Source organism: Chelonia mydas, chromosome 10 (assembly GCF_015237465.2).
Source record: "Chelonia mydas isolate rCheMyd1 chromosome 10, rCheMyd1.pri.v2, whole genome shotgun sequence".
Lineage (NCBI taxonomy): Eukaryota > Metazoa > Chordata > Testudines > Cheloniidae > Chelonia > Chelonia mydas.
Genome location: NC_051250.2, coordinates 9,522,107 through 9,543,674, shown reverse-complemented (window position 1 = coordinate 9,543,674; position 21,568 = coordinate 9,522,107). Strand labels below are relative to the sequence as shown.

The 21,568-nt window shown below is 52.7% G+C and overlaps 1 protein-coding gene across 12 annotated transcripts in view; it reads right to left on the bottom strand.

The window, feature by feature from the left end:
* TNRC18 (trinucleotide repeat containing 18) overlaps window positions 1-21,568 on the bottom strand; it is a 93,148-nt gene that overhangs the window by 45,713 nt on the left and 25,867 nt on the right. For 10 of the 12 annotated variants that reach the window (XM_037911752.2, XM_037911754.2, XM_037911753.1 and 7 more), the window contains 3 exons: window positions 12,623-12,778; window positions 8,591-8,716; window positions 5,223-7,016 (listed from right to left, as the gene is read on the bottom strand). In XM_037911752.2, the coding sequence (XP_037767680.1) occupies window positions 5,223-7,016; window positions 8,591-8,716; window positions 12,623-12,778 (2,076 nt within the window). Of the gene's footprint in view, window positions 1-5,222; window positions 7,017-8,590; window positions 8,717-12,622; window positions 12,779-14,995; window positions 15,021-21,568 lie in introns of those variants that run through there. The other 2 variants (XM_043523379.1, XM_037911759.1) reach the window with 2 other exon arrangements.

The following is a 21,568-nucleotide window of genomic DNA, read 5'->3' as shown; positions in this document are numbered from 1 at the left end:
TTGAGCGCACAGACCCTGTTGGGACGGGCTGATGGGCAGGGCATTTGGATCCTCTCTCTGGCTTGTAAAAAGCTACACTCCAGTGGCATTCTCTGCTGAGCTGCTTCATGCCCTCATGCTTCTCCCTGCTGTCCTGGGAGAACCATCATTCCTCCCCATGTTCAGATAGGCAACACCCCAGGGATTGTCTGATGGTCTTTGAAGGCAGAGCAGGGGGAAAAGAGAGGAGGGGAGATGGATTTTTCCACGGACATCCAGCAAGTTAGCTGGCCACATGGGTTGGGAGGGCGGCGGGGGGTACAGCAATCCCACCTTAAGCGTGGCTTCTGCTCATCTACAACTAAACACCGTGCTGTGATCCAACGCCAGTTGATCTCAGGGTTGGGATTATTTTAAGAGCTTGCTAACGTAGCCAACATACACACACCCGCAGCCCAATCGCCCAGGTTTTTCCATTCAGAGCCCTTTTGATTTATTTAGTTTTAATCAAGGCCTGGCCGTCTTTCTGGCAGCTGGAATTGGGACAGAACTTTAGCTAATGGCCTCTCGGGCTGTTTTCCCTCCTTGGAACCCCCCCCAACCAACCAGCCTTTTCATTTGCAGAACTTATTTTATTTTATTTATTTAGCCATCTATATTATTTCAGATCCACTAGTTATAGCTGGACTTTTACTTTTCATTTTTATTGTTTTTAAACCAACCCCCTCCCCGCAACTCATTCTTGCTTACACAACTCCCCCTCCCATAAGGGGACAGTCCCGTTTCTGTACAAGCCAGCGATTGTCCCGGTCTCTGAATGCCCATTTTGTCCATCTATATGAACATGACGCATGGAGCGCATACAAAATTCAATCACTTATGCACAGAGGAAAAGCTTAGGTCTGTTTCCTTGGCAACCAATGCCGAGTACTAAATACCTGCATTTTACTTGCCAAATACTACAGATTAGCCAACTAAAGCCTGCTTTCTCTTTCTTAAAAGGTCTAAACATTCACGCACCGTCCACTCAGCGCAAGCAAGCTAATGTTATTAGTAGAATCTCTCTTGGCGCACAAGGGGAAAAGAGGGAAGAGAAAGAAAAAGAACGGCCTTGTTTTCTGTATGAAAGCCAATTCCATCACTTAGCAACAGACCCGGAGGCCTGTTAGAATTCAACCTTTGTTTGCAGCCTTTTAGTTTGGCTCTGTAAATTACATTTAATGCAGGTTGGGAGGGTCTGAGGGCCTGAATGGCTTAACAAACAGCCCCCCGTGTTGGCTATCAGGCCTTCTGATGGCTCAAGCCACAGCAGAGGAGAGCGTGGAAAGATGGAAGGGGGCTATGGGAATGGGATGGGGGGCTTACAGGGGAAGAGGCTGCTAACAGAGAGAAATATGACTCTCCGGACAAAGGTTTGGGCTAGAGGTGTGATGGCAGGGGTGATGAATCTCTGCCCCTCCAGAGAATTAAAAAGCTACGCTGAATGAACATATTTGTCTCACTCGGGCTCCCTCAGCACTGCCAATCAATCAATCAATCCTGGCTCAGACAGGAGGTCTGACAGGGAGAGTACAGGCCTGCAGGCTGACAGAGGAGAGGTGCCAATAGGAGGAAGAATAGGGAGGAGCGGTGGCAAGGTCAGGGGACACAGAGATTAGAACAGGGTCAGTTTAGTTGGCAAAGTACAAGTGAGCCCCAACTCTCCCTGCTAGGCTCTTGGACCCATTCCTCACTGAACCAGGTGTTCTTTCAGCAGAAGCCCTGACAGCCCCACTTTTGTTACCCCTTGTTGTCCACACTCCCTTGGGTCTGTTTTTGTTGCAATGAGGGTGGGGGCGTGGGGGAGGGATTACAATATTTGGAGCATCTTTTTGGAAGTGGATTTTAGTGTATGGTTCAGCGCCCGGAGACCCTGGAAACACAAGGTCATTATCCCCTCTGACCCCTCTATTCAATTGCAGGAGGCAGGAGGATTGACTCCAGTTCTGTTCCCCTGGACTGACTGTGTGTTTACTCTATTGGGAGCATGCAGCTCTAAAATGCACTCGGAGAGCAGGATGGTATAGGCAAAGACATCCACATACCTTGGGGAACCAACAGAGTAGAAAAGAGAGATTCGTTATGGAAAATAAGATTCCTAACATGACAATATCTTTGGGAAGCCAGGTAAGGGCACTCATAGCCGCTCTACACGACATTGCATCGGCTTAACTTAAATTGGTGCAAGCCACCTCTTCACCCCAGGAGATGCTCTGATTTTGGCTTGTGTAGGTTTAGCTTAATCTGCTTTTTTTAAAACCAGATACAACTAAGGAAAGGTCTGTGAATGGGTGCATCCCCCACCCGCAATCTGGTCACCTTACTTTGGAAACACAAGAAAATGCCATCATTAGATGCTGAGGGGGATTTCTTTTTCCTTGCAAAAACATTTTGACAAGAGACCCCACTTTCTTGTAAAAAGTTTTCAATAAAATTTTTCAGGGGTTCATAAAAAAAGCCCAACAACTCTTGGATTTCTGGTCTTCAGCAGCTAAAAACTGAAACATTCGGGGCACAAATTATTTGGTTTCACGGAAAATCCGCTGCGCTGTCCCCCCAGCTGAAATTTGTCTGTTTTTAGTGACTGACTGCCGAAAGATTTACAGTTTGGGGGTGAAAAACCTGAAAATTTTTGTCAAAAAACGTACATTTCCCAGAGAAATTTCTGTTCTGATGAAAAAGCCATGTTTTGTCAAAAAGATTTCAAACGAAAACTCTAGACCAGCTTTAATCATAGCAGACTATGAAGGGCACGGGCCTGCCAGACACCACTGAATTCAGTGGGAAGACTGGTACTGACTTGATCTGGCTTGGGACAAGGCCTTATTTGAGCGGCCTAAATGTTCCTGCTGGTCTATGCCAGAGAGACTTGAGTTGCTCTTTGCTTGCTGATGGGCCTTTGGGGATAGCAATGGTTCATTTGCCCTCTGTGCTCCATCCCATTGCTCCTCCTGTCTGATTGCACATGAGGCTGTTGGCCGGGACAGTGAAAGTGTGGGGTCTCCAGCACCAGGATGCTCTCAGTTGTTTTGTCTTATCTGGAGGAAGGTCTTCATCCGGATAAAACTGGGGTACTACTGGTAGGTAGGGAAGCAGTTGGCCAAAGTGGCGGAGAAGATCTCCGCCCCTCCACTAGAGCTGATGTCACTATGGTTTTCAGTCCGGGGATCCTTCTGGATCCCCAGCTACTTTCTGGATGTCCACGCAGTGGCCGGTGGTGTGAGAGTGCCAATTACCTGTTCGTACCAAGAGCTGCAGCCTTTTATTCTGGGCGTTTCAGGAAGTCTTATGATGGCTACCAGTGCCTTTGCCACAGAGTGGATGCTATAACATACTTGACAGGGGGCAGCTCCTCAAGGGCATTCAGAGGCTGGGCCCTAAAATGGCTCTCGGTCCAGGGCATCTTTTGCAGAGGGCGATTCATACTTCCATAAGTTATGCTTGGCCTCAGGCTTGTTTTCAGGTGCCATTGGATGGCTGGTTTCAAGCAGCTAAACCCTAAAGGAGCTGGGGGCTTGTTGCAGAGACCACCTCTCTCCCAGCGTGACATTGCAGGAGGCAAGATGAGCCAAGGTACCGGAGCCAACAGCTCACCAGGGGTTTTCCATCAGGAGAGTGGCCCGTTCTGTGGAGCAGGTGGCAGCTTGTACACCAACCCCGGCTCTAACCAATACCAGTGACCGCCTTGTTTTCATGGGCACTCAGAACTGATCCCAAAGCTTAACCAACCCCATTCCCGCTACCCCTCCAAAACTGAGCCCATTAGCTTCAGGAAGGGATTTGTCATTTGTTTTGTACTACACACACCAACAGGTGTGCTTCCCAGCCATATCTGTGTTGCACAACAGTGGCATCCAGTGGCCAGTTGGACCAATTGCAAGTACGAGTTTTCAGAGGTTCTCTCTTAAAACAGCCCTGCTTCTATTTAAAACAAGGCCCAAGGTGTGAACTCAGTCAGGCAGCAGCCCCCTCTGGTGATCTCTGCACCCCCGAAAGGTAAAAGGCAGTGAAAATCAAATAGGCGGGGTGCTAGATTTAAAAGGAAACCTGTTAAAAATGATCAGAGAAAGTGTATGTGTGTTTCTGTGTAGCTCAGGGTGGGGGTGGCCACATCACAACCAGGACGCAGGACAGAATGAACATAAGAAGCCTGGTATAAAAAGAAAACTCCACAAGTTAAATGAGGAAGCAAATGGCAGGTTTGCAACCCTCTGGCTTTAAAGCTGTGAAGCTCCATGTCTGTCCATCAGGCCTTATGACTAACAGCGAGCCAAGAGCCCAGCAGATGACTGCATTTAGCTCCCAGTCTTGGGAGAATCTATTCTTTAACTGATGCATGGAGGGAGTTACATATGCAAACCCTCCCCAAGCACCCCTAGTCTAGCTGAACAGTTACTTGAATTCAGTCCCGTCTGGCTTGAATAATGCAATGGAGCAATTCGGTCTTAGCAGACAAGAGCTATGTTCAATGTAGTCTCTTCCCTGAGCAAGGGCTGAATTTAGGGTAGGGTCCTACTTGGTGTAAACCAGTTGTAAATAATTCTAGATTAAATAATGGGTACGAGATGTACCTAGTATTATTGGGGAGTGGCAAGTTCCAACCTGTAAGGCTCATTGGAACCAGGTGCAGGCGCCTGCTGGCCTAGGACGAGGAGATGGGATCCCAAGAATGAGAACAGCTCAGGCAGCTGCAGGGCAGGCTGTTCCTGCATTTCACCCTGCCAAGGCCTTGGAGGCATGAAAGGGGAGGATTCCCAGCGCCCCTTCAATCCCTTGCCTCCCGCAGAGGCTGCTCACAAGGGGAAGCTGGCAAGTCTCCCTGGTAGCAGGAGACTTTTGGCTTGCAGTACATGGGGAAGCAGACTGAGGCTACCGAACTCAGCTCCTGCGGTACGGCCAGCAGAGGGCAGCTCTCGCTATCACGATGGCTGGACTCACACCAGTGCCCTGGAGAGGAAAGGCTCCCTGGGCTCTAACCAAGCCCCTGAGCCAACCAGATCCCCCAACCAAGCAGCGTTTAGGTTTTAGTTTTCTCTGCCCCCATCCTGTTCTCATTCACCCCCCAATCCACAAAGGCAGAGAGGGGAGCCCAGATCAGCCTCGGTGTCTCAATACATCCTTCCCCTCTGGGCACACCCCAGCATGGCAGAGTTCAGTCCCATGGGAGGGATCTCAAAGCTCTCAGACCGACCCCAGGGTCCTACCTTTTATGCTGCTCAGGGAGAGGGAGCGATCCCGGTCGGCCAGGCTGGGCCCCACTTTGCTGCTGCTGTTGTCCTTTTGCCGAGCAACCGCTACCGCGATGCCCACGGGCAGGTGCCTGACCTCCACCTCGCCCTGCGAGCCAATGCTCTCGCGGCCAAAGGACTTGGCACTTTCTGGTCTCTCCAGGTCTCTCTTCAACTGTTTCCCGGCTTGCTGGGAAAGCAGCTGCTGGATCTTGGAGGTGCCCAGCTGGGCGGAGTCCAGCTTCATGTTGCCAAGCCCGCCAAAGGGGCTCTTCTTGCCGTTGCTTTGCCGAGCGGTCGTCTCCTTGGCAAAGCTGCCGCTGTACTTGATGAGGCTCTGCATGGCAGACCCTTCGCTGTGGGAGGTGGGGTGCAGAACGTCAGACGTGCCCCGGGACCCTACTGCTGAAGACCTCTGCAGGCCACTGGGGTCGAGGTACGCCTTCTTGACTTCCTCCTCCACCTGGCTGACGTGGTGGTGCTGGGCGGCGAGCACGGCCATCTGGGTGGTGGCAAAGTTGCCCATTTCAAAGGGCTTCCACTTGTGCTCAGGCGGCTTCAACTGCCGGTGGTCCAGGTGTTGCCTGGAGGAGTCTAAAGTGCCATATACCTTAGCTGCTTCTTTGGAGCCGGCCCTTTGGAAGCGGTCTCGTTCGCAGGTGCGGTGTTCTGGCTCCGGGCACGCCCTCAGCAAGCCCTTGGCGGCCAGGAACTCCCTGCTTTCCGGAGAGCCCAGCCCAGGCCGGTTCAGAAAGGGTTCCGAAGCCACTTGCCTCTTCAGCACCATGGAGTTGGCCCTTATCACGGACCCCTTCTCCCTCAGGGCCTCCATCCTTTTGGCATCGCTGTGGCAAGAGAAGTCCTGGGACAAGAGCGTGCGGGAGGCGTCGGTGTGACCCCGCTCTGTGGGTGACTGCAACACACCCACTTTGCCCACGTCCTTGTCCTTCGCTTTGTTGTCCCGGGCCTGGGAGGCGATCTGGATGGGCCCGTTCCTCTCGTCGTAGGCCTCGACCGAAGGCACGAAGGTGGGGGCAACAACTTTGTGCTCCCGCCCGGGCTCCTTGGCCGGCGGGAAGATGGTGTACATGCTGGAATGGACAGACTGGGGTGGGAACGCAGAGGAGGGCGTCATTTTCCCTGGCTGGGAAGGGTGCGGGGAGGGGCAGCTGCAGGAGATGTGCAAAGCGCCCCCCGGGGTCATGGCGGAGTCACCCCTTTTCAGCCTGTCCGAGTGGACATGAGCAGAAGGCCTCATGTTCTCGTCGTGGCGGTTGGGGTCCTTGGCACAGCGGTCCTGCTCACTCCCGAGAGCTTTCAGCATGGGGTCCCCACCACCGTTGCAGTTGTTGAGCGAAGAGGTCTGTAGCGGATTCTTGGACTTTGGTTCCCCGCTGCCAGCCCCCCGGTTTGGTATGTGCTCGGCTAGGAACGGGGACAGCCGCTCCCCTGCCTTCACCGGCTTCTCCAACCCAGTCCCTTTCCGGTCGCCGTCGGGTTTGGCTTCCTGGGTCAGATCCACTACACTGCGAGGCCTGGGCTCCTCTTTCGGCTTGCCATCTTTCTTGGGAAAGTGCAGGGAGAGGTCACTCCGACAGGCCCGCTCCTTGCCGGGGGTGTCTTTCAGGCCCTCCTTGGAGCTCTTGTGCAGGTGCCCGAGGTCCTTCTCGCGGTGCAGGGCGCTTGGCGTGTGGTTGGCCGCTGTCCTCGAGACGGGGGCTTGGGGGTGCAAGGCAGACTGTCCCGCATGGCCGGATAAGTAAAATCCATCTGCAAAATGAAATGGAACAAGATTACTTTGGTTTCTCTCCACTGCAGACTCCCAACCACGACTGCTCCCATCAGGAGCCCAAAAACGCTCGGCTGTGACTCACCAACATGGGGAAAATGGGGCCAGGCCAATATGGGACGAGCATTTAGATGCACTTGGCAAGGGGGCAGGACAAATCCCAAACCTTTAGTCCTCAACATTAGCAGAGAGCCAGGAGTCTAAGGGGGTTCCCAGAACACGTCCAAGCCCCACCAAATCCCAACCATCAGATTGAAGGGGAGAAGGATCTTGCCAAGAATCCCCCCCTCGATCACAGCACCTCCGTCAAAGATAGGCCCCCAGGGCATCTGCCCAGCAGTGATGCAACGGAGAAACTGCCTGAGACTTTCAGGGAGGGACACACGAGCCTCTCTTGTTCTGAAGGGGAGGGCACCACGGGCGCATCAGACCAACCCAAGAACCTGCTCATACGGAGCCCAGGTGAAGGGGCTGAGATGGGCTAACTACGGTTGTGAAGGGTTAATGACGCGCATTTGATTGGTCAAGATTCTTCTGGGGTCTCCAGGTACTTTTCAAGATCAGCCTCTCAGCCTCCTACCAGGGTCAGCTCTCGGAGCATCACCCAGCCGGCAGCTGTAGTTCTGCATTTTAACTCCAGATTGGGCTCAGCTGGGACCCCTCCTGTCACCCATCATCAGACAGCACACCCCCCTTAACCCTTTAGGGACTGGGACAAAGTTCCAATGGTTTGACGGCTGGCAGGTAGCCTGGTACGGGCTCACGTGGGACAATCTAGGGCAACGGCTGCCAGGGCTGAGGTTCAGGCCCCCATCGTACCAGGTGTGAATTGAACAACACCCACCAAGTCCCGCTCTCCCATCCCTCCCCTCCCGCAACTGTCAGCCTGGCCGGAAACCCCTTCAACACAATGGCATGATGTGTCCAGGGCTGAGCACAGATATGTTTTGAGACACAGCTGGTCATTGGGATGGGCCAGCTCCAAGCATCGAAGGGTTAATTCATGAGGCTAGGCTGATGGGCCTGTCCCTAACGGCATCAGCCCTTTGGTATTTAAGTTTCCTTATAAAAGGGCTGCCCTGCAGAGGCTTCTCCCTTCTAGGGAGCAGGGGAAGGGAAGGGATCAGCGCAACCCAAGGGCTGACTCTCTCTGGCTGCTGGGCAGAGGATCTCCGGACATGGAAGAGCATGCTGGTGAAATCTGATTGCCACCATGGGAATCTGTCTTAATTAGAGTCACAGATGACCCCAGGCAGACAGGGGAAGCCCCCATAAGCTGTAATTTGCACCGCAGCAGCAAACCCCCATTTCCAGCAGTGGTTGTTCGCACTGGTGCCCAGAGCATTTGACCTGTCTTTGCCGGTGGTTCGCTCTGGTGCAGCTATGCTGGTGGCTGGGCCTCCATGCAGGGAGTGGTAAGGAGGGTGGATGGAGGGCTCTCTCAGAGGACGGGGATGGGGAAGGAGCGGCGAGGATAGAGAGGAAGAGCCCGTGCCAGTTGCACAGAGAGGGACAACAACCCCAGTTCCAAACACACCGATGCAAGCAGACTGACCTTTCTGTGACTCAAAGAGGCTATGCTGACCCAGCTGGGCCAGGAGGGGGCTACCGCTGCGGGGGGGCTCAAGGTGGCTCAGGGGAATGTACGACGGGTAGAGCCCATTGGGCAGATGGGAGAAGCCTGAAAAACAGAAGAGGAAACATGTTTCAGAACAGCCGGCTCCCTGTGTTGGAACAAACCCCGCAGAGCTACAGACTGTTATGGCTGGCAACCCCCCCCTCCGCCCCGCCCCACACCAGAAGAGGCGGCTTTGCTTGAACAACCCATTGTGTCACGCCAGGCTGCAGGGTGCTGAGAGTCAGACTCATACTCCAGGGCTCCGGAGCACCATGTAGATCCTCCCACCAGGGGGCGCTGCCTGCTGCCCTGATATTTCCCCTTGAAGTCGGGAACTTCTGTGGCTTCAGATCACAAGGCATTATTGCACCAGCTGTGTCTCCATCCCGCTGTGATGTAAGCACTGCCCCACTCCATAGGCAGCTGCAAGGAGCGATCAACGTGTCAAAATTTGCAACAAAACTCCCCATCGCAGCAATCCCACTGTAACCACTGTTGTGGCAGCAATATTGTTGAGAATCCATAAAACAACGGCTTGAAAGAGCCACAACAGAATCTGAATGGGGACAGACAATAACTGTGGCCTGTGGTCAGAGCAGCATCTGGACGACCTAGTTAATATTTCAAATTATTTAGACGCTGTTCATGATCTTTTGCTATGTATATATTTATACAAGGCACACTGATGAATTGGCTATGTGCACCATTGCCACCTACTGGATGGAATCCAACCTGCTTAATTTTGGTGTTACAACTTGTTTTTCAGGGTTTATTAGTTTCAGTTTTGGTTTTGGTTTTCTTTTAACAACTTTTGAGTTTTACGTAGATGTCAAAAAATTAGCTTTGTCTTTGTATATACACGTAGTACTGTTTCAAACAGCACTACATGAAAGCACACTAGAGCACCCTTAGCACACACCAGCAGGGTCTACACAGATCAATTAATGTGCAATACATTACTGTGCTTTAGAAATCATACGGCCGTAGTCCACATTACTGCTCAGTGTAAACAAGCTCTTAGAGATAAGCCTGGGATCAGGAACGTCACCTATGTAAACGAACTGCACTGGGAAAGGAGTGAAGTCAACATAAATTGAGTAACTATTTCTGGTATTTTTCTGGTGTGTTTTGGATGAACAGCGATTTCATTTATTTTGTACTGGGGGTGTTTTACTGGTGTTTATTGGTTAAAACCAAAACCGCCAATCCCTGGTTATAACCCCTATATGGCTCACTCCTAATGGAGATCTTTCTTTGGCCCAAGTTCTTTTCAGAGCAGGATGACCAGAGCTTTATCCTAGCAGTCACTGTGACGTTTCAAGTGGCTGAAGTGGAGAGCAAAGAGACAATTGCTAAATCCCAGGTGGGACAGATTTGCTACAGTTCTATCCATAATTATATAAAAACATCGCACGTACGCCCTTTGCAAGCCATGAAGTGTTCACACAGGAACATTCAGGCTGTGTGTGTGGACTGCGAAATGTGCCTTTTTATTCCATGGGCTGGAGAGAGAGTTGCGTAACTCCTGAGCACTGATGCAACTAGGAGATTTATTCTAGATTAGTGACTAGTATGTTCATCTAGATCACGCTCCCTTGCCAGGAACTGGGGTAAGGAACAAATGACTGGACGTGTCCCACCTGGCAGGGCCCATGGTTACAGTAAGGGGAGGAGACCCAAACCCATTTCCCTTGCAAACGACCACTTGAGTCTCAATTCCACAGCTACTGTGTGCAAAAACCAACCGAAGTCCGTGGGATTTCTGCACACAGAGCAGAATCAGTCATGAGAACGCGGACGTTTTTCAGAGCGCAAATCAAGTGAAAGTTTGGCAACACATGGGAGCAAATACTCTCCCCGCATGCTCTTCGAAGTGGTAAGCTCTCAACTTCGCGGCTGACCTAGCTGTCCCCACCAGGCGTCTGCCCAGGCCTTTGGAAAAGGGGGGTGGGGATGGGGAGAGGCACAGAATCTAATATTTCGGGAGGCGAATCCATGTGGGAATGGTGCCAAGAAGGTGTTGAAGAAGTAGCTGCTCTAAGGGGTTACATGCAGGGCACCATCCCATGACCCACTGTTTCATTTTCTTCACCGCCCACCGTCACCTCTACATCAGGGCCTTATCCAGGCTTCTTTCCTGAAGATCTCCCACCTGATGCAGCTCCACCCATGCAGGACTTTCTAGCAGCCTGTCCACACTGGCAACTTTGCCAGAACTCCCGCTAGTGGCAGCCTTGGTAAGAAATTAAGGAAAAAACGCTGCTGGAGTGGACAGGATCAAACTGTCTTCAAGCCCAAGTAAGCATGTGTGATTGAAGCCTGGTTCTAACAAGGGCTGGGGATGTTTTCTGCATTGGCTGTTGAACATGGCTAGTTTTTTAGCACAGATCTGCCCTATGAGGTCCCATCTATCCAGACTGTAGAACTGAATGAGGTCAGTGGCCAAGAGACGGCTACTTCACCTTGATCCCCCTTTCCACGCTGCAGCTGCAAAGGTAGTTTCAAAGACAGAGGCATAAGCAGAACCTGGAATCAGTTTGCTACTCACTAGCCACTTGCTGAATTTCCTGAATCGCACGTATCGATTCCCCCTCCCTCTAGGCAAAACAAAAACATAACATCTCGGGCTTTCTACGGCCCCCAGAACAAGGGAGGCGATGGGCGCACAAGGCAGGGAGCCACTCGGGAAGGAGTTCAAGCGACCAAAGCAAATCGCAGTCACTAAGATCTCCCCTCTACTCTGGCTTTATAAGGGGAATCCATGCACTGGTGGGAAGACACAATGAACACACGCCAGCAAGGTGGCATCTGGCCCAGGCCAGAACACGGGGCTCACACAGCAAAGAGGGGCTGCGACAGGACCCCTGCTCCAAACGTTCCGAATGTTGGGGTGCTTGAAGCCTGCACCAGGCTCTGAATTTTGCAGATTGGCCCCTATAAGGGACCAAGGTAAAACCCAGATCCAACCAACCGCAACGTGTACACAAGACACAAATCCCAACTCTGCCACTTGAGCCCCTCTCTAATGTCTCTAGCGCTTCGGGTAACCCTGAGCATACCCTGTGAGACAGGTGTGCATGATGGTCAGACCCCAGGCGGAGCACCTTGCTCCCAGGCCTGGGAACACAGCACTCAGCTAGGCCTCTCTCTCTCTCATAGACACACACAGTTGTGGAGGATCCCACTGAACTGCTGGGCACAGCAAGCCTGGTAGTCTGGGAAACATTCCCCTCCTCCCCTTAGCCAGGGACGGAGAAGTCCCAAGTCCTGCCCAACCAAGCCAGATCACAGCACAGGGTTACATCGTCACCAGCAGCCAGCGGGGAAAATGGAGAATGAGCACATGATGAGAAAACCCTCTTTGGGAAGGGGGATGCATCCATTGCGCACCTGTACACACACACAGCTTCCCACTGAACCCTCACACCAACCACAAGAGAAGACACAAGTAGGGATCTGGAGGTCAGACGACTGCTTAACACACGTTGCTCCTTTTGCCGGCTGTGGCCTCGGCGAAAGGCACCGGATACCTCGCTGGCCCCTGCACCATGTGGCAAGGCCAGAGGGACAGGCTTTATTGCAACAAGCAACATACAGCTTACCCCAGACACAGGCTTCTGCATGGGAAGGGGGCAACCCATGGCCATCTCCCCCTGGTGTCAACGGAGCAGAAAGCTTTGCAATCCAGCACAACATCCTGGGCCAACAGACACCTCAATAGTCCCCATAAGCTCTGCCTTGCTGCTCCTCCAGCTGATTGCGCGACCCTAGCCCGTGCCAGCAGGGGCACTGCCAGCTTGCACAGGGGCAAAAAGCTATTACTGAGCACCTATGGCCACAAGGTGATCCAACCCCATCTCCCACCTGAACGATGCTCTGAAAGCAACGCTCCCCTCCACCTTGCTAGGAGAGGGGGCAGCCCCAGAAATCAGCCACTGCCATCAGCATTCAGGTTCTCTCTCTCTTTACCTTCATGGGAGTGAGCAGCCCAGAGTTGCACCATCTGTAGGTCGGCGGGGGTGGGTGACCTGAAGGATAGGTCAGAGGGTAAAGGGGTAGGGCTTCCATGGGGCGTGGAGGAGGTCCCTAGTCCGCTGGCCACATACCCACCCAGGAAGGCCTCACCTGAATGGGGGAGGATGGAGAAGAAAGTCAGGGTTAGGTACCAGCTTTAAAGCAGAGGTTCTTCCCAGCTTGCACCCCTCCCACGGCCATCTGCCATGCCCCAGTGCCCACTCCCCTATTGCCCATTAGGAGGCCTAATGAGAAAGCCCTGCAAGATGAGCAAGTCTCTGGCTTAGGAGCATGTTCCCACTTGGTTCCCCCGACCACAAACCCTTGTGATCTGTAGCGAGAGGGGACACATGGGCCCGTGCAGGGGGAGCGGGGCTGGCAGGCAGCAGCTCCCTAGTTCCCATCCCCAGCTCTCGTGCTGATTCCCTGGGCAAGACTGCTTCCCCTCAGTGTCCCTTGCTGTAACACGGCGGCAATGAAATGGACCTGCTGGCGGGGGCGTTGCGAGGATGAGCGCGGCTAAGACGTAAACCACGCCAAGAGCGGTTAGCACAGGAACTTGGAGGATGCAGCTGTGTCAGCCCAGCCGAAAACCTCTTCATCTTTGCTCTGCTTTCTAAACTGCAGGGGGAGGGCTTGGCCCGGGGACTCACCAACGAGAGGGGATGCGACAGATCAGACGATTAAACACAACCAACCACACAAACCACACACACAACGGGGGCAATGGTTGCTCTTTGCTCTGAGGGACTGGTGCGGTGGGGAGGCAGATATGCCCAGCCAGACCCAGTTTGGGTTAAAAGTCCCCAGAAGAAAGTCTTCAGAAAGGATCGCCCAAAATCTACGCGGACCCACAGCAAAACAGGAGCAGGGAGTGCGCGTGAGTGAGATCACCGCGTAGCCATTTCCATCAGGACGGGCGGTGAAAGATCCAACCTGCCCCCTCTGGTCTCATATTTCAAACCCGCTGAGAGTGGAGCAGCTTCTGAGTTTTGTCCTGCAGGCTATTTCCGCCAGCAAATGCAGACCCATCCCTGGACCATTCAGCATAGGGGCTAAGTGAAATGATGGCAGAGGAAAAGAAAACACTTGCAAGCTCTCCCTGCGCTTAGAAGAGGCCAGAGCCTCCCCAGGCGGGCGGCTCCAGTGCCCAAGCCAAACAATGCACCACACGCTGCTGGCATGCGCCCGTATCAGCGGAACTGTGCGCCGCTGTAGCCCAGCACTTTCCAGGAATTGCACACTCGCTGCTGCACAGCTCCCCCCCGGCAGACAAGGACTGTCGCCCTGGCTCGTAAGGGCCGGCTATCGGGGCACTGTCAGCCAGCTCCCCGCGATAGGAAAAGCTGGTAGATGGAGGAAAGGCAGAACAAGACCTTTAAAAAAAAAAGGCACCTACCCGGAGATAAACCTAGAGGCAGATGCGAGAGAAACCGGGCATCACTGAGGGTCACTCATCCCCACCACTCAAGGCAATCAAGCCTGTTGGCCCCGCGCTCCGCTCCATGCAAGCTCCTTGCTAGTGACCCAAACCACAAGCATTACAAGGCCATGCAAGGCAAAAGCAGGACTCAGGACGCACGACCCACGGCCCATGAGATCTGGTGCAGGACGGGGCTCCTGGAACCAGCTGGGAGGCAGCAGGCTAGCCTAGATATCCCTGGTCTCGACGGGGCAGCGGGGGCAGAGCCAGCCACAGAGCCAGCGCAGGGAACCCACAGATGGAACAGCTCATGCACAGAGAGGCTGTGGGGAGACACCACCATGTGCTGCAGCGATCCCTTCCCCTCAGAAGCCACAGACTCTTCGCCGGAAGCTCGGTGGCCTCCAAGGCTGTGCAGGAGATTAAGTAACTTTCCCCCCACTCCACACATGTGCACAGATGCCGCCGGTGGGCCAGTTATGGGGTTTCTGCCTCTTATGAAATAGTGCTAACGGCCGATGCTGTGCTGGCCTCTTGAGCAGCTCTTCTGATGGATGGACGTGTTGGCGGGAAGTGGGGAGATCAGAGAGAGAAGTGGCGCAGGCCCAAGCCAAGGCCTGCAAGGAGCAGATGTGCCCGGGCCATGAGAGCACCACCGAGGAAAGGATCTGCCCCAGGCCACCGGACCTTCCCCGGCAGCACCGCCACTGAAGAATGACAGCAACGTCCAGAGAGGGGCTTGAACTGGCAACTCACCCTCTGAGAGCCCCTAACGCCTCGAGAGCCGCAGCTCTTCCTGCTAGTGCAGTGACAGAGCCCCCAGGGAGTGGAGGCCAAACAAAAACCGTTCTCCTCAAAGATCAAGCACTCCACACTGCGGAGACAAAGCACCAAGGAGTGAATACCGAATTCCATTCCAGCTACGTTGGAAACCCGCCTCTGGATCACTATTGCCTCTGGGTCAGAGCCTGTCCTCTGTGTCTCACTCCGAGGTTTGGGCCAACGGCTGCAAAACAGGACAAATACTTCCCCCTCTGCCCAACCAGCTCCTAAAATACTGCAACCGATCCTCCGCCGGTGTGCGACTAACACTGCCCTCTGCTGGATGAAGCTAGTGTGTCCCAGGGCAGGCCCTAAAGCAGATTTGCAGATTAAGCAGTAGAAGCCTATGGTTTTACAGCAAGAGGACCCAAGATCTATCCCTGCTGTCGCTGTAAAGTTTCTGGCATTCACAGCGTGCAGCAGAGAGCCAGGACACTCCACATAGCCAGGGACATGTCCCCTCCCTCTCTCCCCAGTGAAGGCTTCCCTCTCCCCTAGATCACTGTAAACAGCAACTGGGATGTGAGATGGTGACACAAACAGCTCACTTGGCTGGACAACCAGTTAAACATTAAAAAGCTCCATTTCCCAGCCGAGGAAGAAAGAGAGAGGAATCCCAAGTGCACTAAATACGCAGCCTGGGAGTCCGGGCCGCGAGGTGTACTAAAGGCCAGGGGTTGTCTCATGCCTGCACCACCACCTGGACAATGAGCCAGGAGTGGTGCTGAGCACTAGAACTCGTTACCTGCAGTCACCTGCCAACCTAGTGTCCTGCACCACTTGCATTTCCGGTCTCACGCTCCGAGTTAGCAAGGGACCAGGCAGGCGTCTCTTATCCCCCGAACCATCAAGGCTACTGGGACTCACACTTAGCACAGTTTGGATCCAGCTCCCAACACCCCATGGTTTGGGGAGATGGGGAGGGTTCAGATACCTGAGAGTTGCGTTCAGACCCATCTCTTGTTATGAGCTAATAGAAAAGGATCCATCCACCTTCTACAAACTTCCTGCCGTTACGGGTCGAAAGATTCTGCATCGAAGGGGATCACAGAGGATTCTAGGATCAACATGCGGGAGCACTGCATGGGGATCCGGCATTAGCAGACCCTCGTTCCAGTCTGCCACCTCAACATTTCCGGAGAGCTGCTCTTCTCCGGGTTTGCAGACTCCAGATTTTCTCTCACAGAAAATGGTGGTTTCCGTGTACAGTACAAAGGACAGCTCAGGCCACCTGGAGCCAACCGACTCAGCTCAGGGGGGCCGCTTGACATTTCCACCTCCATCGTCTCTCACAGTGATAAAAGCCTGGGATGGATAATGGGGGAGCAGATGCCAGAGCGTGTCCTGAGAGCATGCAGACATGAACAGGGAAATATACAGCCCTGTAGTTAGCCAGCATTCAGAGCTGCAGCAAAAGAGAATCTGAGGCTCCGCCAAACTGCAGAAAATATAGCACTAATCTATCAGCAAACACACATCCATAATTCATACCCCCTGCCCGTGCATGCAGAGTGCAGAGCCCGCAGCTCTTGGGCCAGGCGGTGATAAGGATAGGGCATTCCTTATACACTCTAGTATAAACCCCTCCCTTCCCAACTTGGAACATGCCCCTCGATGAAATGCCTCCCCGCTTTGGGCCCCCTGGCAAAGTAGCTCCCACACGTTCAGTATTTTTACGGAGAGTCTCGTGCCTATAAGGAAGGGAGGCCCGGAGAGAGCCACACACGGCATCAGCTGTGGCTGTGCAAAGGGAATGCGGGCATACTTCGATCCAGACCCACAACCCCCCTGGCTCTGCTACCCCCTCCAGGGCAGAGACTGCAAGTTGTACCACCAGATAGGAGAACTGTCGGGATGCAACAAGCGTCTTCTAGGGACAAGCAGGGGTTTCAGCCAAAGGTCTAGAGAATGGCAGCCTCCAGGTGGAGTTCCCTCTAAGCTGCAACAGCCTATTAAACGCCACGCAAGCGCTCAAGGCTGCTGCAAGGAGAGATGCCTCTCCCCACCAGCCCCAGACCTGCCACAGCCAGGAGAGAGGTGTCTCTCCCCGCCAGCCCCAGCCCATCCCAGCCCCGGACCTACCACAGCCAGGAGAGAGGTGCCTCTCCCCCCTGGGCCCCATCCCATCCCATCCCCAGACCTGCTGCGGTTGGGGGAGAGGTGCCTTTCCCACCCCAGCCCAGGTGCTGCTGTAGGGAGAGAGAGCTGGGGGGAGCCCTCTCCCCACACCATAGCTCTGGGGCAGCCTGCACCCCAAACCCCTTATTCCCAGCTCCACCCCAGAGCCCGTACCCCTAGCCGGAGCCCTCACACCCCAACCCTCTGCCCCAGCCCTGAGCCCCGTCCACACTCCAAACCCCTCCACCTCACCCCCTCCACATGAATTTTGTGATGTGCACCAATCTGGAGGCGATGTGTCACACATCACCTCCATATTGGTGCACATCACAAAATTTATTCCACACATGCGTGCGTGGGAAAAATTAGAGGGAACCCTGCCCCCAGGCTTTCATTTTATACCCCCACTGCTCCCAGACACACAAATCTGACTTGGTCTAAACTGAAACCAATTAAAGAGAAAGAGAGAGCGAGAGATCTAGGCTGAGATTGCCAAAGGAGCCTAAAGCAGTTGGGTGCCTAATTCCCTTATGCTCCTTTGGAAATCCCAGACTTAGCCTGCATTTCCAAATTGAGCCCCTTTAGGAAGCAAACAGACACAGCATGTTGGCTGGACCCCAATCTCCTTCAAAGATCCAGGGAACAACGTGGAATAGAAAGAACCCTTCCAAGTCATTTCTCCTGGAGACCCAAGCCTAGAGACTAGAACTGAATCTACCTACCCATAGCCAACAGCGGCTTAGGAGGAAGGTGTTGTGGCTAAAGAAGAGACCTGGGAGTCAAGAGACCTGGGTTCTAGTCCTGGCTCTGCCGTTGTGTTCTCTTAGGCAAGTGCTTTGGTCGTAATAATACTTCCCTTAGAGTATGAATCCATCAGTGTTAGTAATGTGCTCTCACAGAAGTGTAGAACTGAAAGGGACTTCAATAGGTCATCTAGTCCAGTCCCCTGCACTTGAGACAGGACTAACTGATAACTAAACCACTCCTGACAGGTGTCTGTCTAACCTGTCCTTAAAAGCTTCCAATGATGGAGATTCCACAACCTCCCTAGGCAATTTATTCCAGTGCTTAACCACCCTGACAGATAGGAAGTTTTTCCTAATGTCCAACCTAAACTGCCCTTGCTGCAATTTAAGGCCGTTGCTTCTTATTTGATCCTCAGACTTTAATGAGAACTATTTTTCTCCCTCCTCCTGGTAACAACCTTTTATGTACTTGAAAACTGTTATCATGTCCCCCCTCAGTCTTCTCTTCTCTAGACTAAACAAACCCAGTTTTTTCAATCTTGCCTCACAGGTCATGTTTTCTAGACCTTTAATCATTTTTGTTGCTCTTCTCTCGACTTTCTCCAATTTGTCCCCATCTTCCCTGAAACGTGGAGCCCAGAACTGGACACAGTTCTCCAGTTGAGGCCTAATCAGCGCAAATGGATTCCTTGGATGATAGTATGGAAGCTTATTGTTACTTCACTGGCTGCCAGCCACCCATCTGACACCCATCTCTGAAGTGTCACACCCACCCCAATGTGCCCTTTTCCTCCCAAGCACTTGGGTTAACCCACCAGTCTGTTTCCGTCCTCAGGATGAGCCAGGTGAGTAGGGTTGGGCTGGAAGCAGAAAGGAAGCAGCAAGCTTATTTCTGACCTTGGCAGGCTCCGCATGGGACAAAAACACGTTACACTCATAGTCTGAAATCCAGCCTCCCAACTGGCAGGCCCAGCAGAGCACGTACAGGCCAATAACGGAACCCACAAAAAAAAATTGCAGAGAGAGCAAGAGCCCCAGCGAGAGACACTCCAGAAACGGGCAGCTGAGCAATTAGCATGTCCATAGATCACTTTACAGAAAAGAAAAGGAGGACTTGTGGCACCTCAGAGACTAACAAATTTATTTGAGCATAAGCTTTCGTGAGCTACAGCCCACTTCATCGGATGCATTCAGTGGAAAATACAGTGGAAATTCCACTGAAAGCTTATGCTCTAATAAATTGGTTAGTCTCTAAGGTGCCACAAGTCCTCCTTTTCTTTTTGCGAATACAGACTCACACGGCTGCTACTCTGAAACCTGGCATTTTACAGAAAAGTAGATTCTTCAGGCAGATTACCTAATAGAAACCATTTCCCCTTCCCTGTATCTGCTCTGGGATACACAAGACAGTGTATGCAAGCCAGCAGCACTGCAGAGCTCAAAACAGCAGCTACTTCACACGCCCACCCACCGTAATGGCTGCAAACAGCTGAGAGACAGATTGCAGGACAGTGTAAATCTTTGCCACCTCCTCCTTTGTCTCTCGGGTCAGTTCTAGTTATACTTTAGGTGCCGAGGCTGTTTGACTCAGTGCCATATACAAGGCAACGAGTGATACACGGGTGCCAGCACATTCAAGGCTGAACTAAACCCTGTCTCACCAGCTCATTGATAGTGACTGCTCCTGTATCCTTTGCACTTTGGTACCAGTCTACTTCCATATAGCTATTCTAATAGCTCCTGCCATAGACCTTCCTCAGAAGCACCCCAAGTTCACCAACCTTTGCATGCCAAAGTCCCCCCTAAAGTCATCCGACACTGCCTTATTATCAGCCCATGTCCCATGGCTAACAATGGCTTCAAAGAGTCAATTTGTGGCATTGATCCTGCATATCCCCTGGAGCATAGTGAAAGTTTCAATCACAGCCCCTTGACAGGTAGCCAGGAGACCAATTTAACTCAATGTTTCATCTTCCGGGGGCTCTGGAAACTGCCGAGATCTTCCTGACATAAACGAACTGCGTGGCTGAGCAGGTGGTCTCACATTCTTAGTCTTTGGTGCTTCAAGTCCCTTTGCCACCAAATCACCACCTGACGAGCTGGTGCAAGTTAACAGCCCTGCATGGACTTCTGCCTCAAATACACTAGGGAGTCTGGACCCAGATCATTAAAAAAATTCATCTTGCTCAGTACTGACTATTGTTTTCACCTGCTCTGGTATGGAAAAAGCAAGTCCCTTAGTCAATGGGTAGAGAGGTGGCTTTGTTACCCAGCATGCTCTGCAAGTGACTTCTGCATCAGTTATCCCTTGCTGAATGCTATGCAGTGACTTCTTACAACACTCTCACTCCGTGACCCACCGCAGATATCCCTGAGCCTCGTACGCCCAGTCTAGGGAAAGGCAGAGGGGGATTCCATGGACAACAAAATCAGAGTTTTGCGACATAAAAGTTCCAGCCTTCTCGCCCCACAACTGACACAGCTAATGAGATTCCCGTGATATTTTGCTGGTTCCAGGTGGGAGGGGAAGCAAGACACACCCAGCGACACTGAGGAGGAGGAGAGGAAGAATGATCAGGTGGGTAGGAGTGCTAGCCCAAGACCTGGGTTCAGTTCCCCACATGCGTATTAGCCAGTTTGTTGGAGTGTTAGTCGCATTTTACAGATGCAGAAACAGAACACAAGCGGTTAAGAGTCTGATTTTCACAAGTGCAGAGCAGCCCTAGCTGAAGAAGTCAGGCCTTGCCCAAGGTCCCATAGGGAAGCCCATGGCAGAATTGGGACGACAACCCAGCTCTTCCAAGGCCTGGGCTTTCCCCAGCAGACTATTGCTCCCCTAAAAGGAAAGATTTGATTAGCGTAAAGAAGGGAAACTAACAAGCAAGAAGCCAGCTGTGAGGCCTGGGCCAAGAAAAGGGTCCTTGGGGGGAACGTGAGGACAGGAACAAACGAGGAGAGGGAGGAGAAGAGAAAGCAGCCAAGCCAGGCATCAACATGCACTTCTCAGGCAGGATGGAACTGGGACTTCACATTCCATGGCCTTGGTGAAGGCCTCATTGAGCAACAGGAAATTAAAAACAGCTGAACCAGCCTCCCTGCAATCTGCGGAGGGCTTTTGTACCTTCCAACTCACCACCACTTCCCCATTCTTTAGTTCTCCATTCTGCCCGCAGCCAGCCGTTTGGACACAGGTCAAGGAAAGAGAGGACTGGGGGGGGCTCAGTGCGTGTCTGTCAGTGCCTGCATCTGCACTGAGACCTTGCAAGCTAGAAACACGCAGCTGCCTCTTCTTGCTCAGTGGCCCATTTACCTGCGTTGCCAATAAATCTGCTAGGTATTGGATGGCTTTCCCTGAGCCGCTCCGGATTTACAACACTCTCAGTCTGACTTGTATCCTGCTCCCCCCTTTCTGTAGGGAAGCAAGAGTTTTAACTAATGTCCCAAGGCTCATCCCCAGACCTAGCCTTCCTGCCTCAGTTTCCCAGTTTACTCCACACACAGTGGGAGCTGCTAGTATCTCACACCAGCTGTGAGCCAATTCCCTAGCCTCTCTTTGGCCCAAAAAGAGGAATTTGGGCATAATTCTAAGGCTAGAAATCTGCATTGCTGAGGGGCACCCTGCCCCCTTTTTGGGAGCCGTGAAATAGGCAGCAAAGGCTTCAGTTTAGTATGACAGAATTTCCCGGCTGCTATCCCCCAACTCTCTTTCCAAACCACAAAGTGGCTGACAAAGCCAGCATCTGAAGGATGCTTTGTTGCTTTGATTGATCAGATTCCTTTTGCCTATGATGC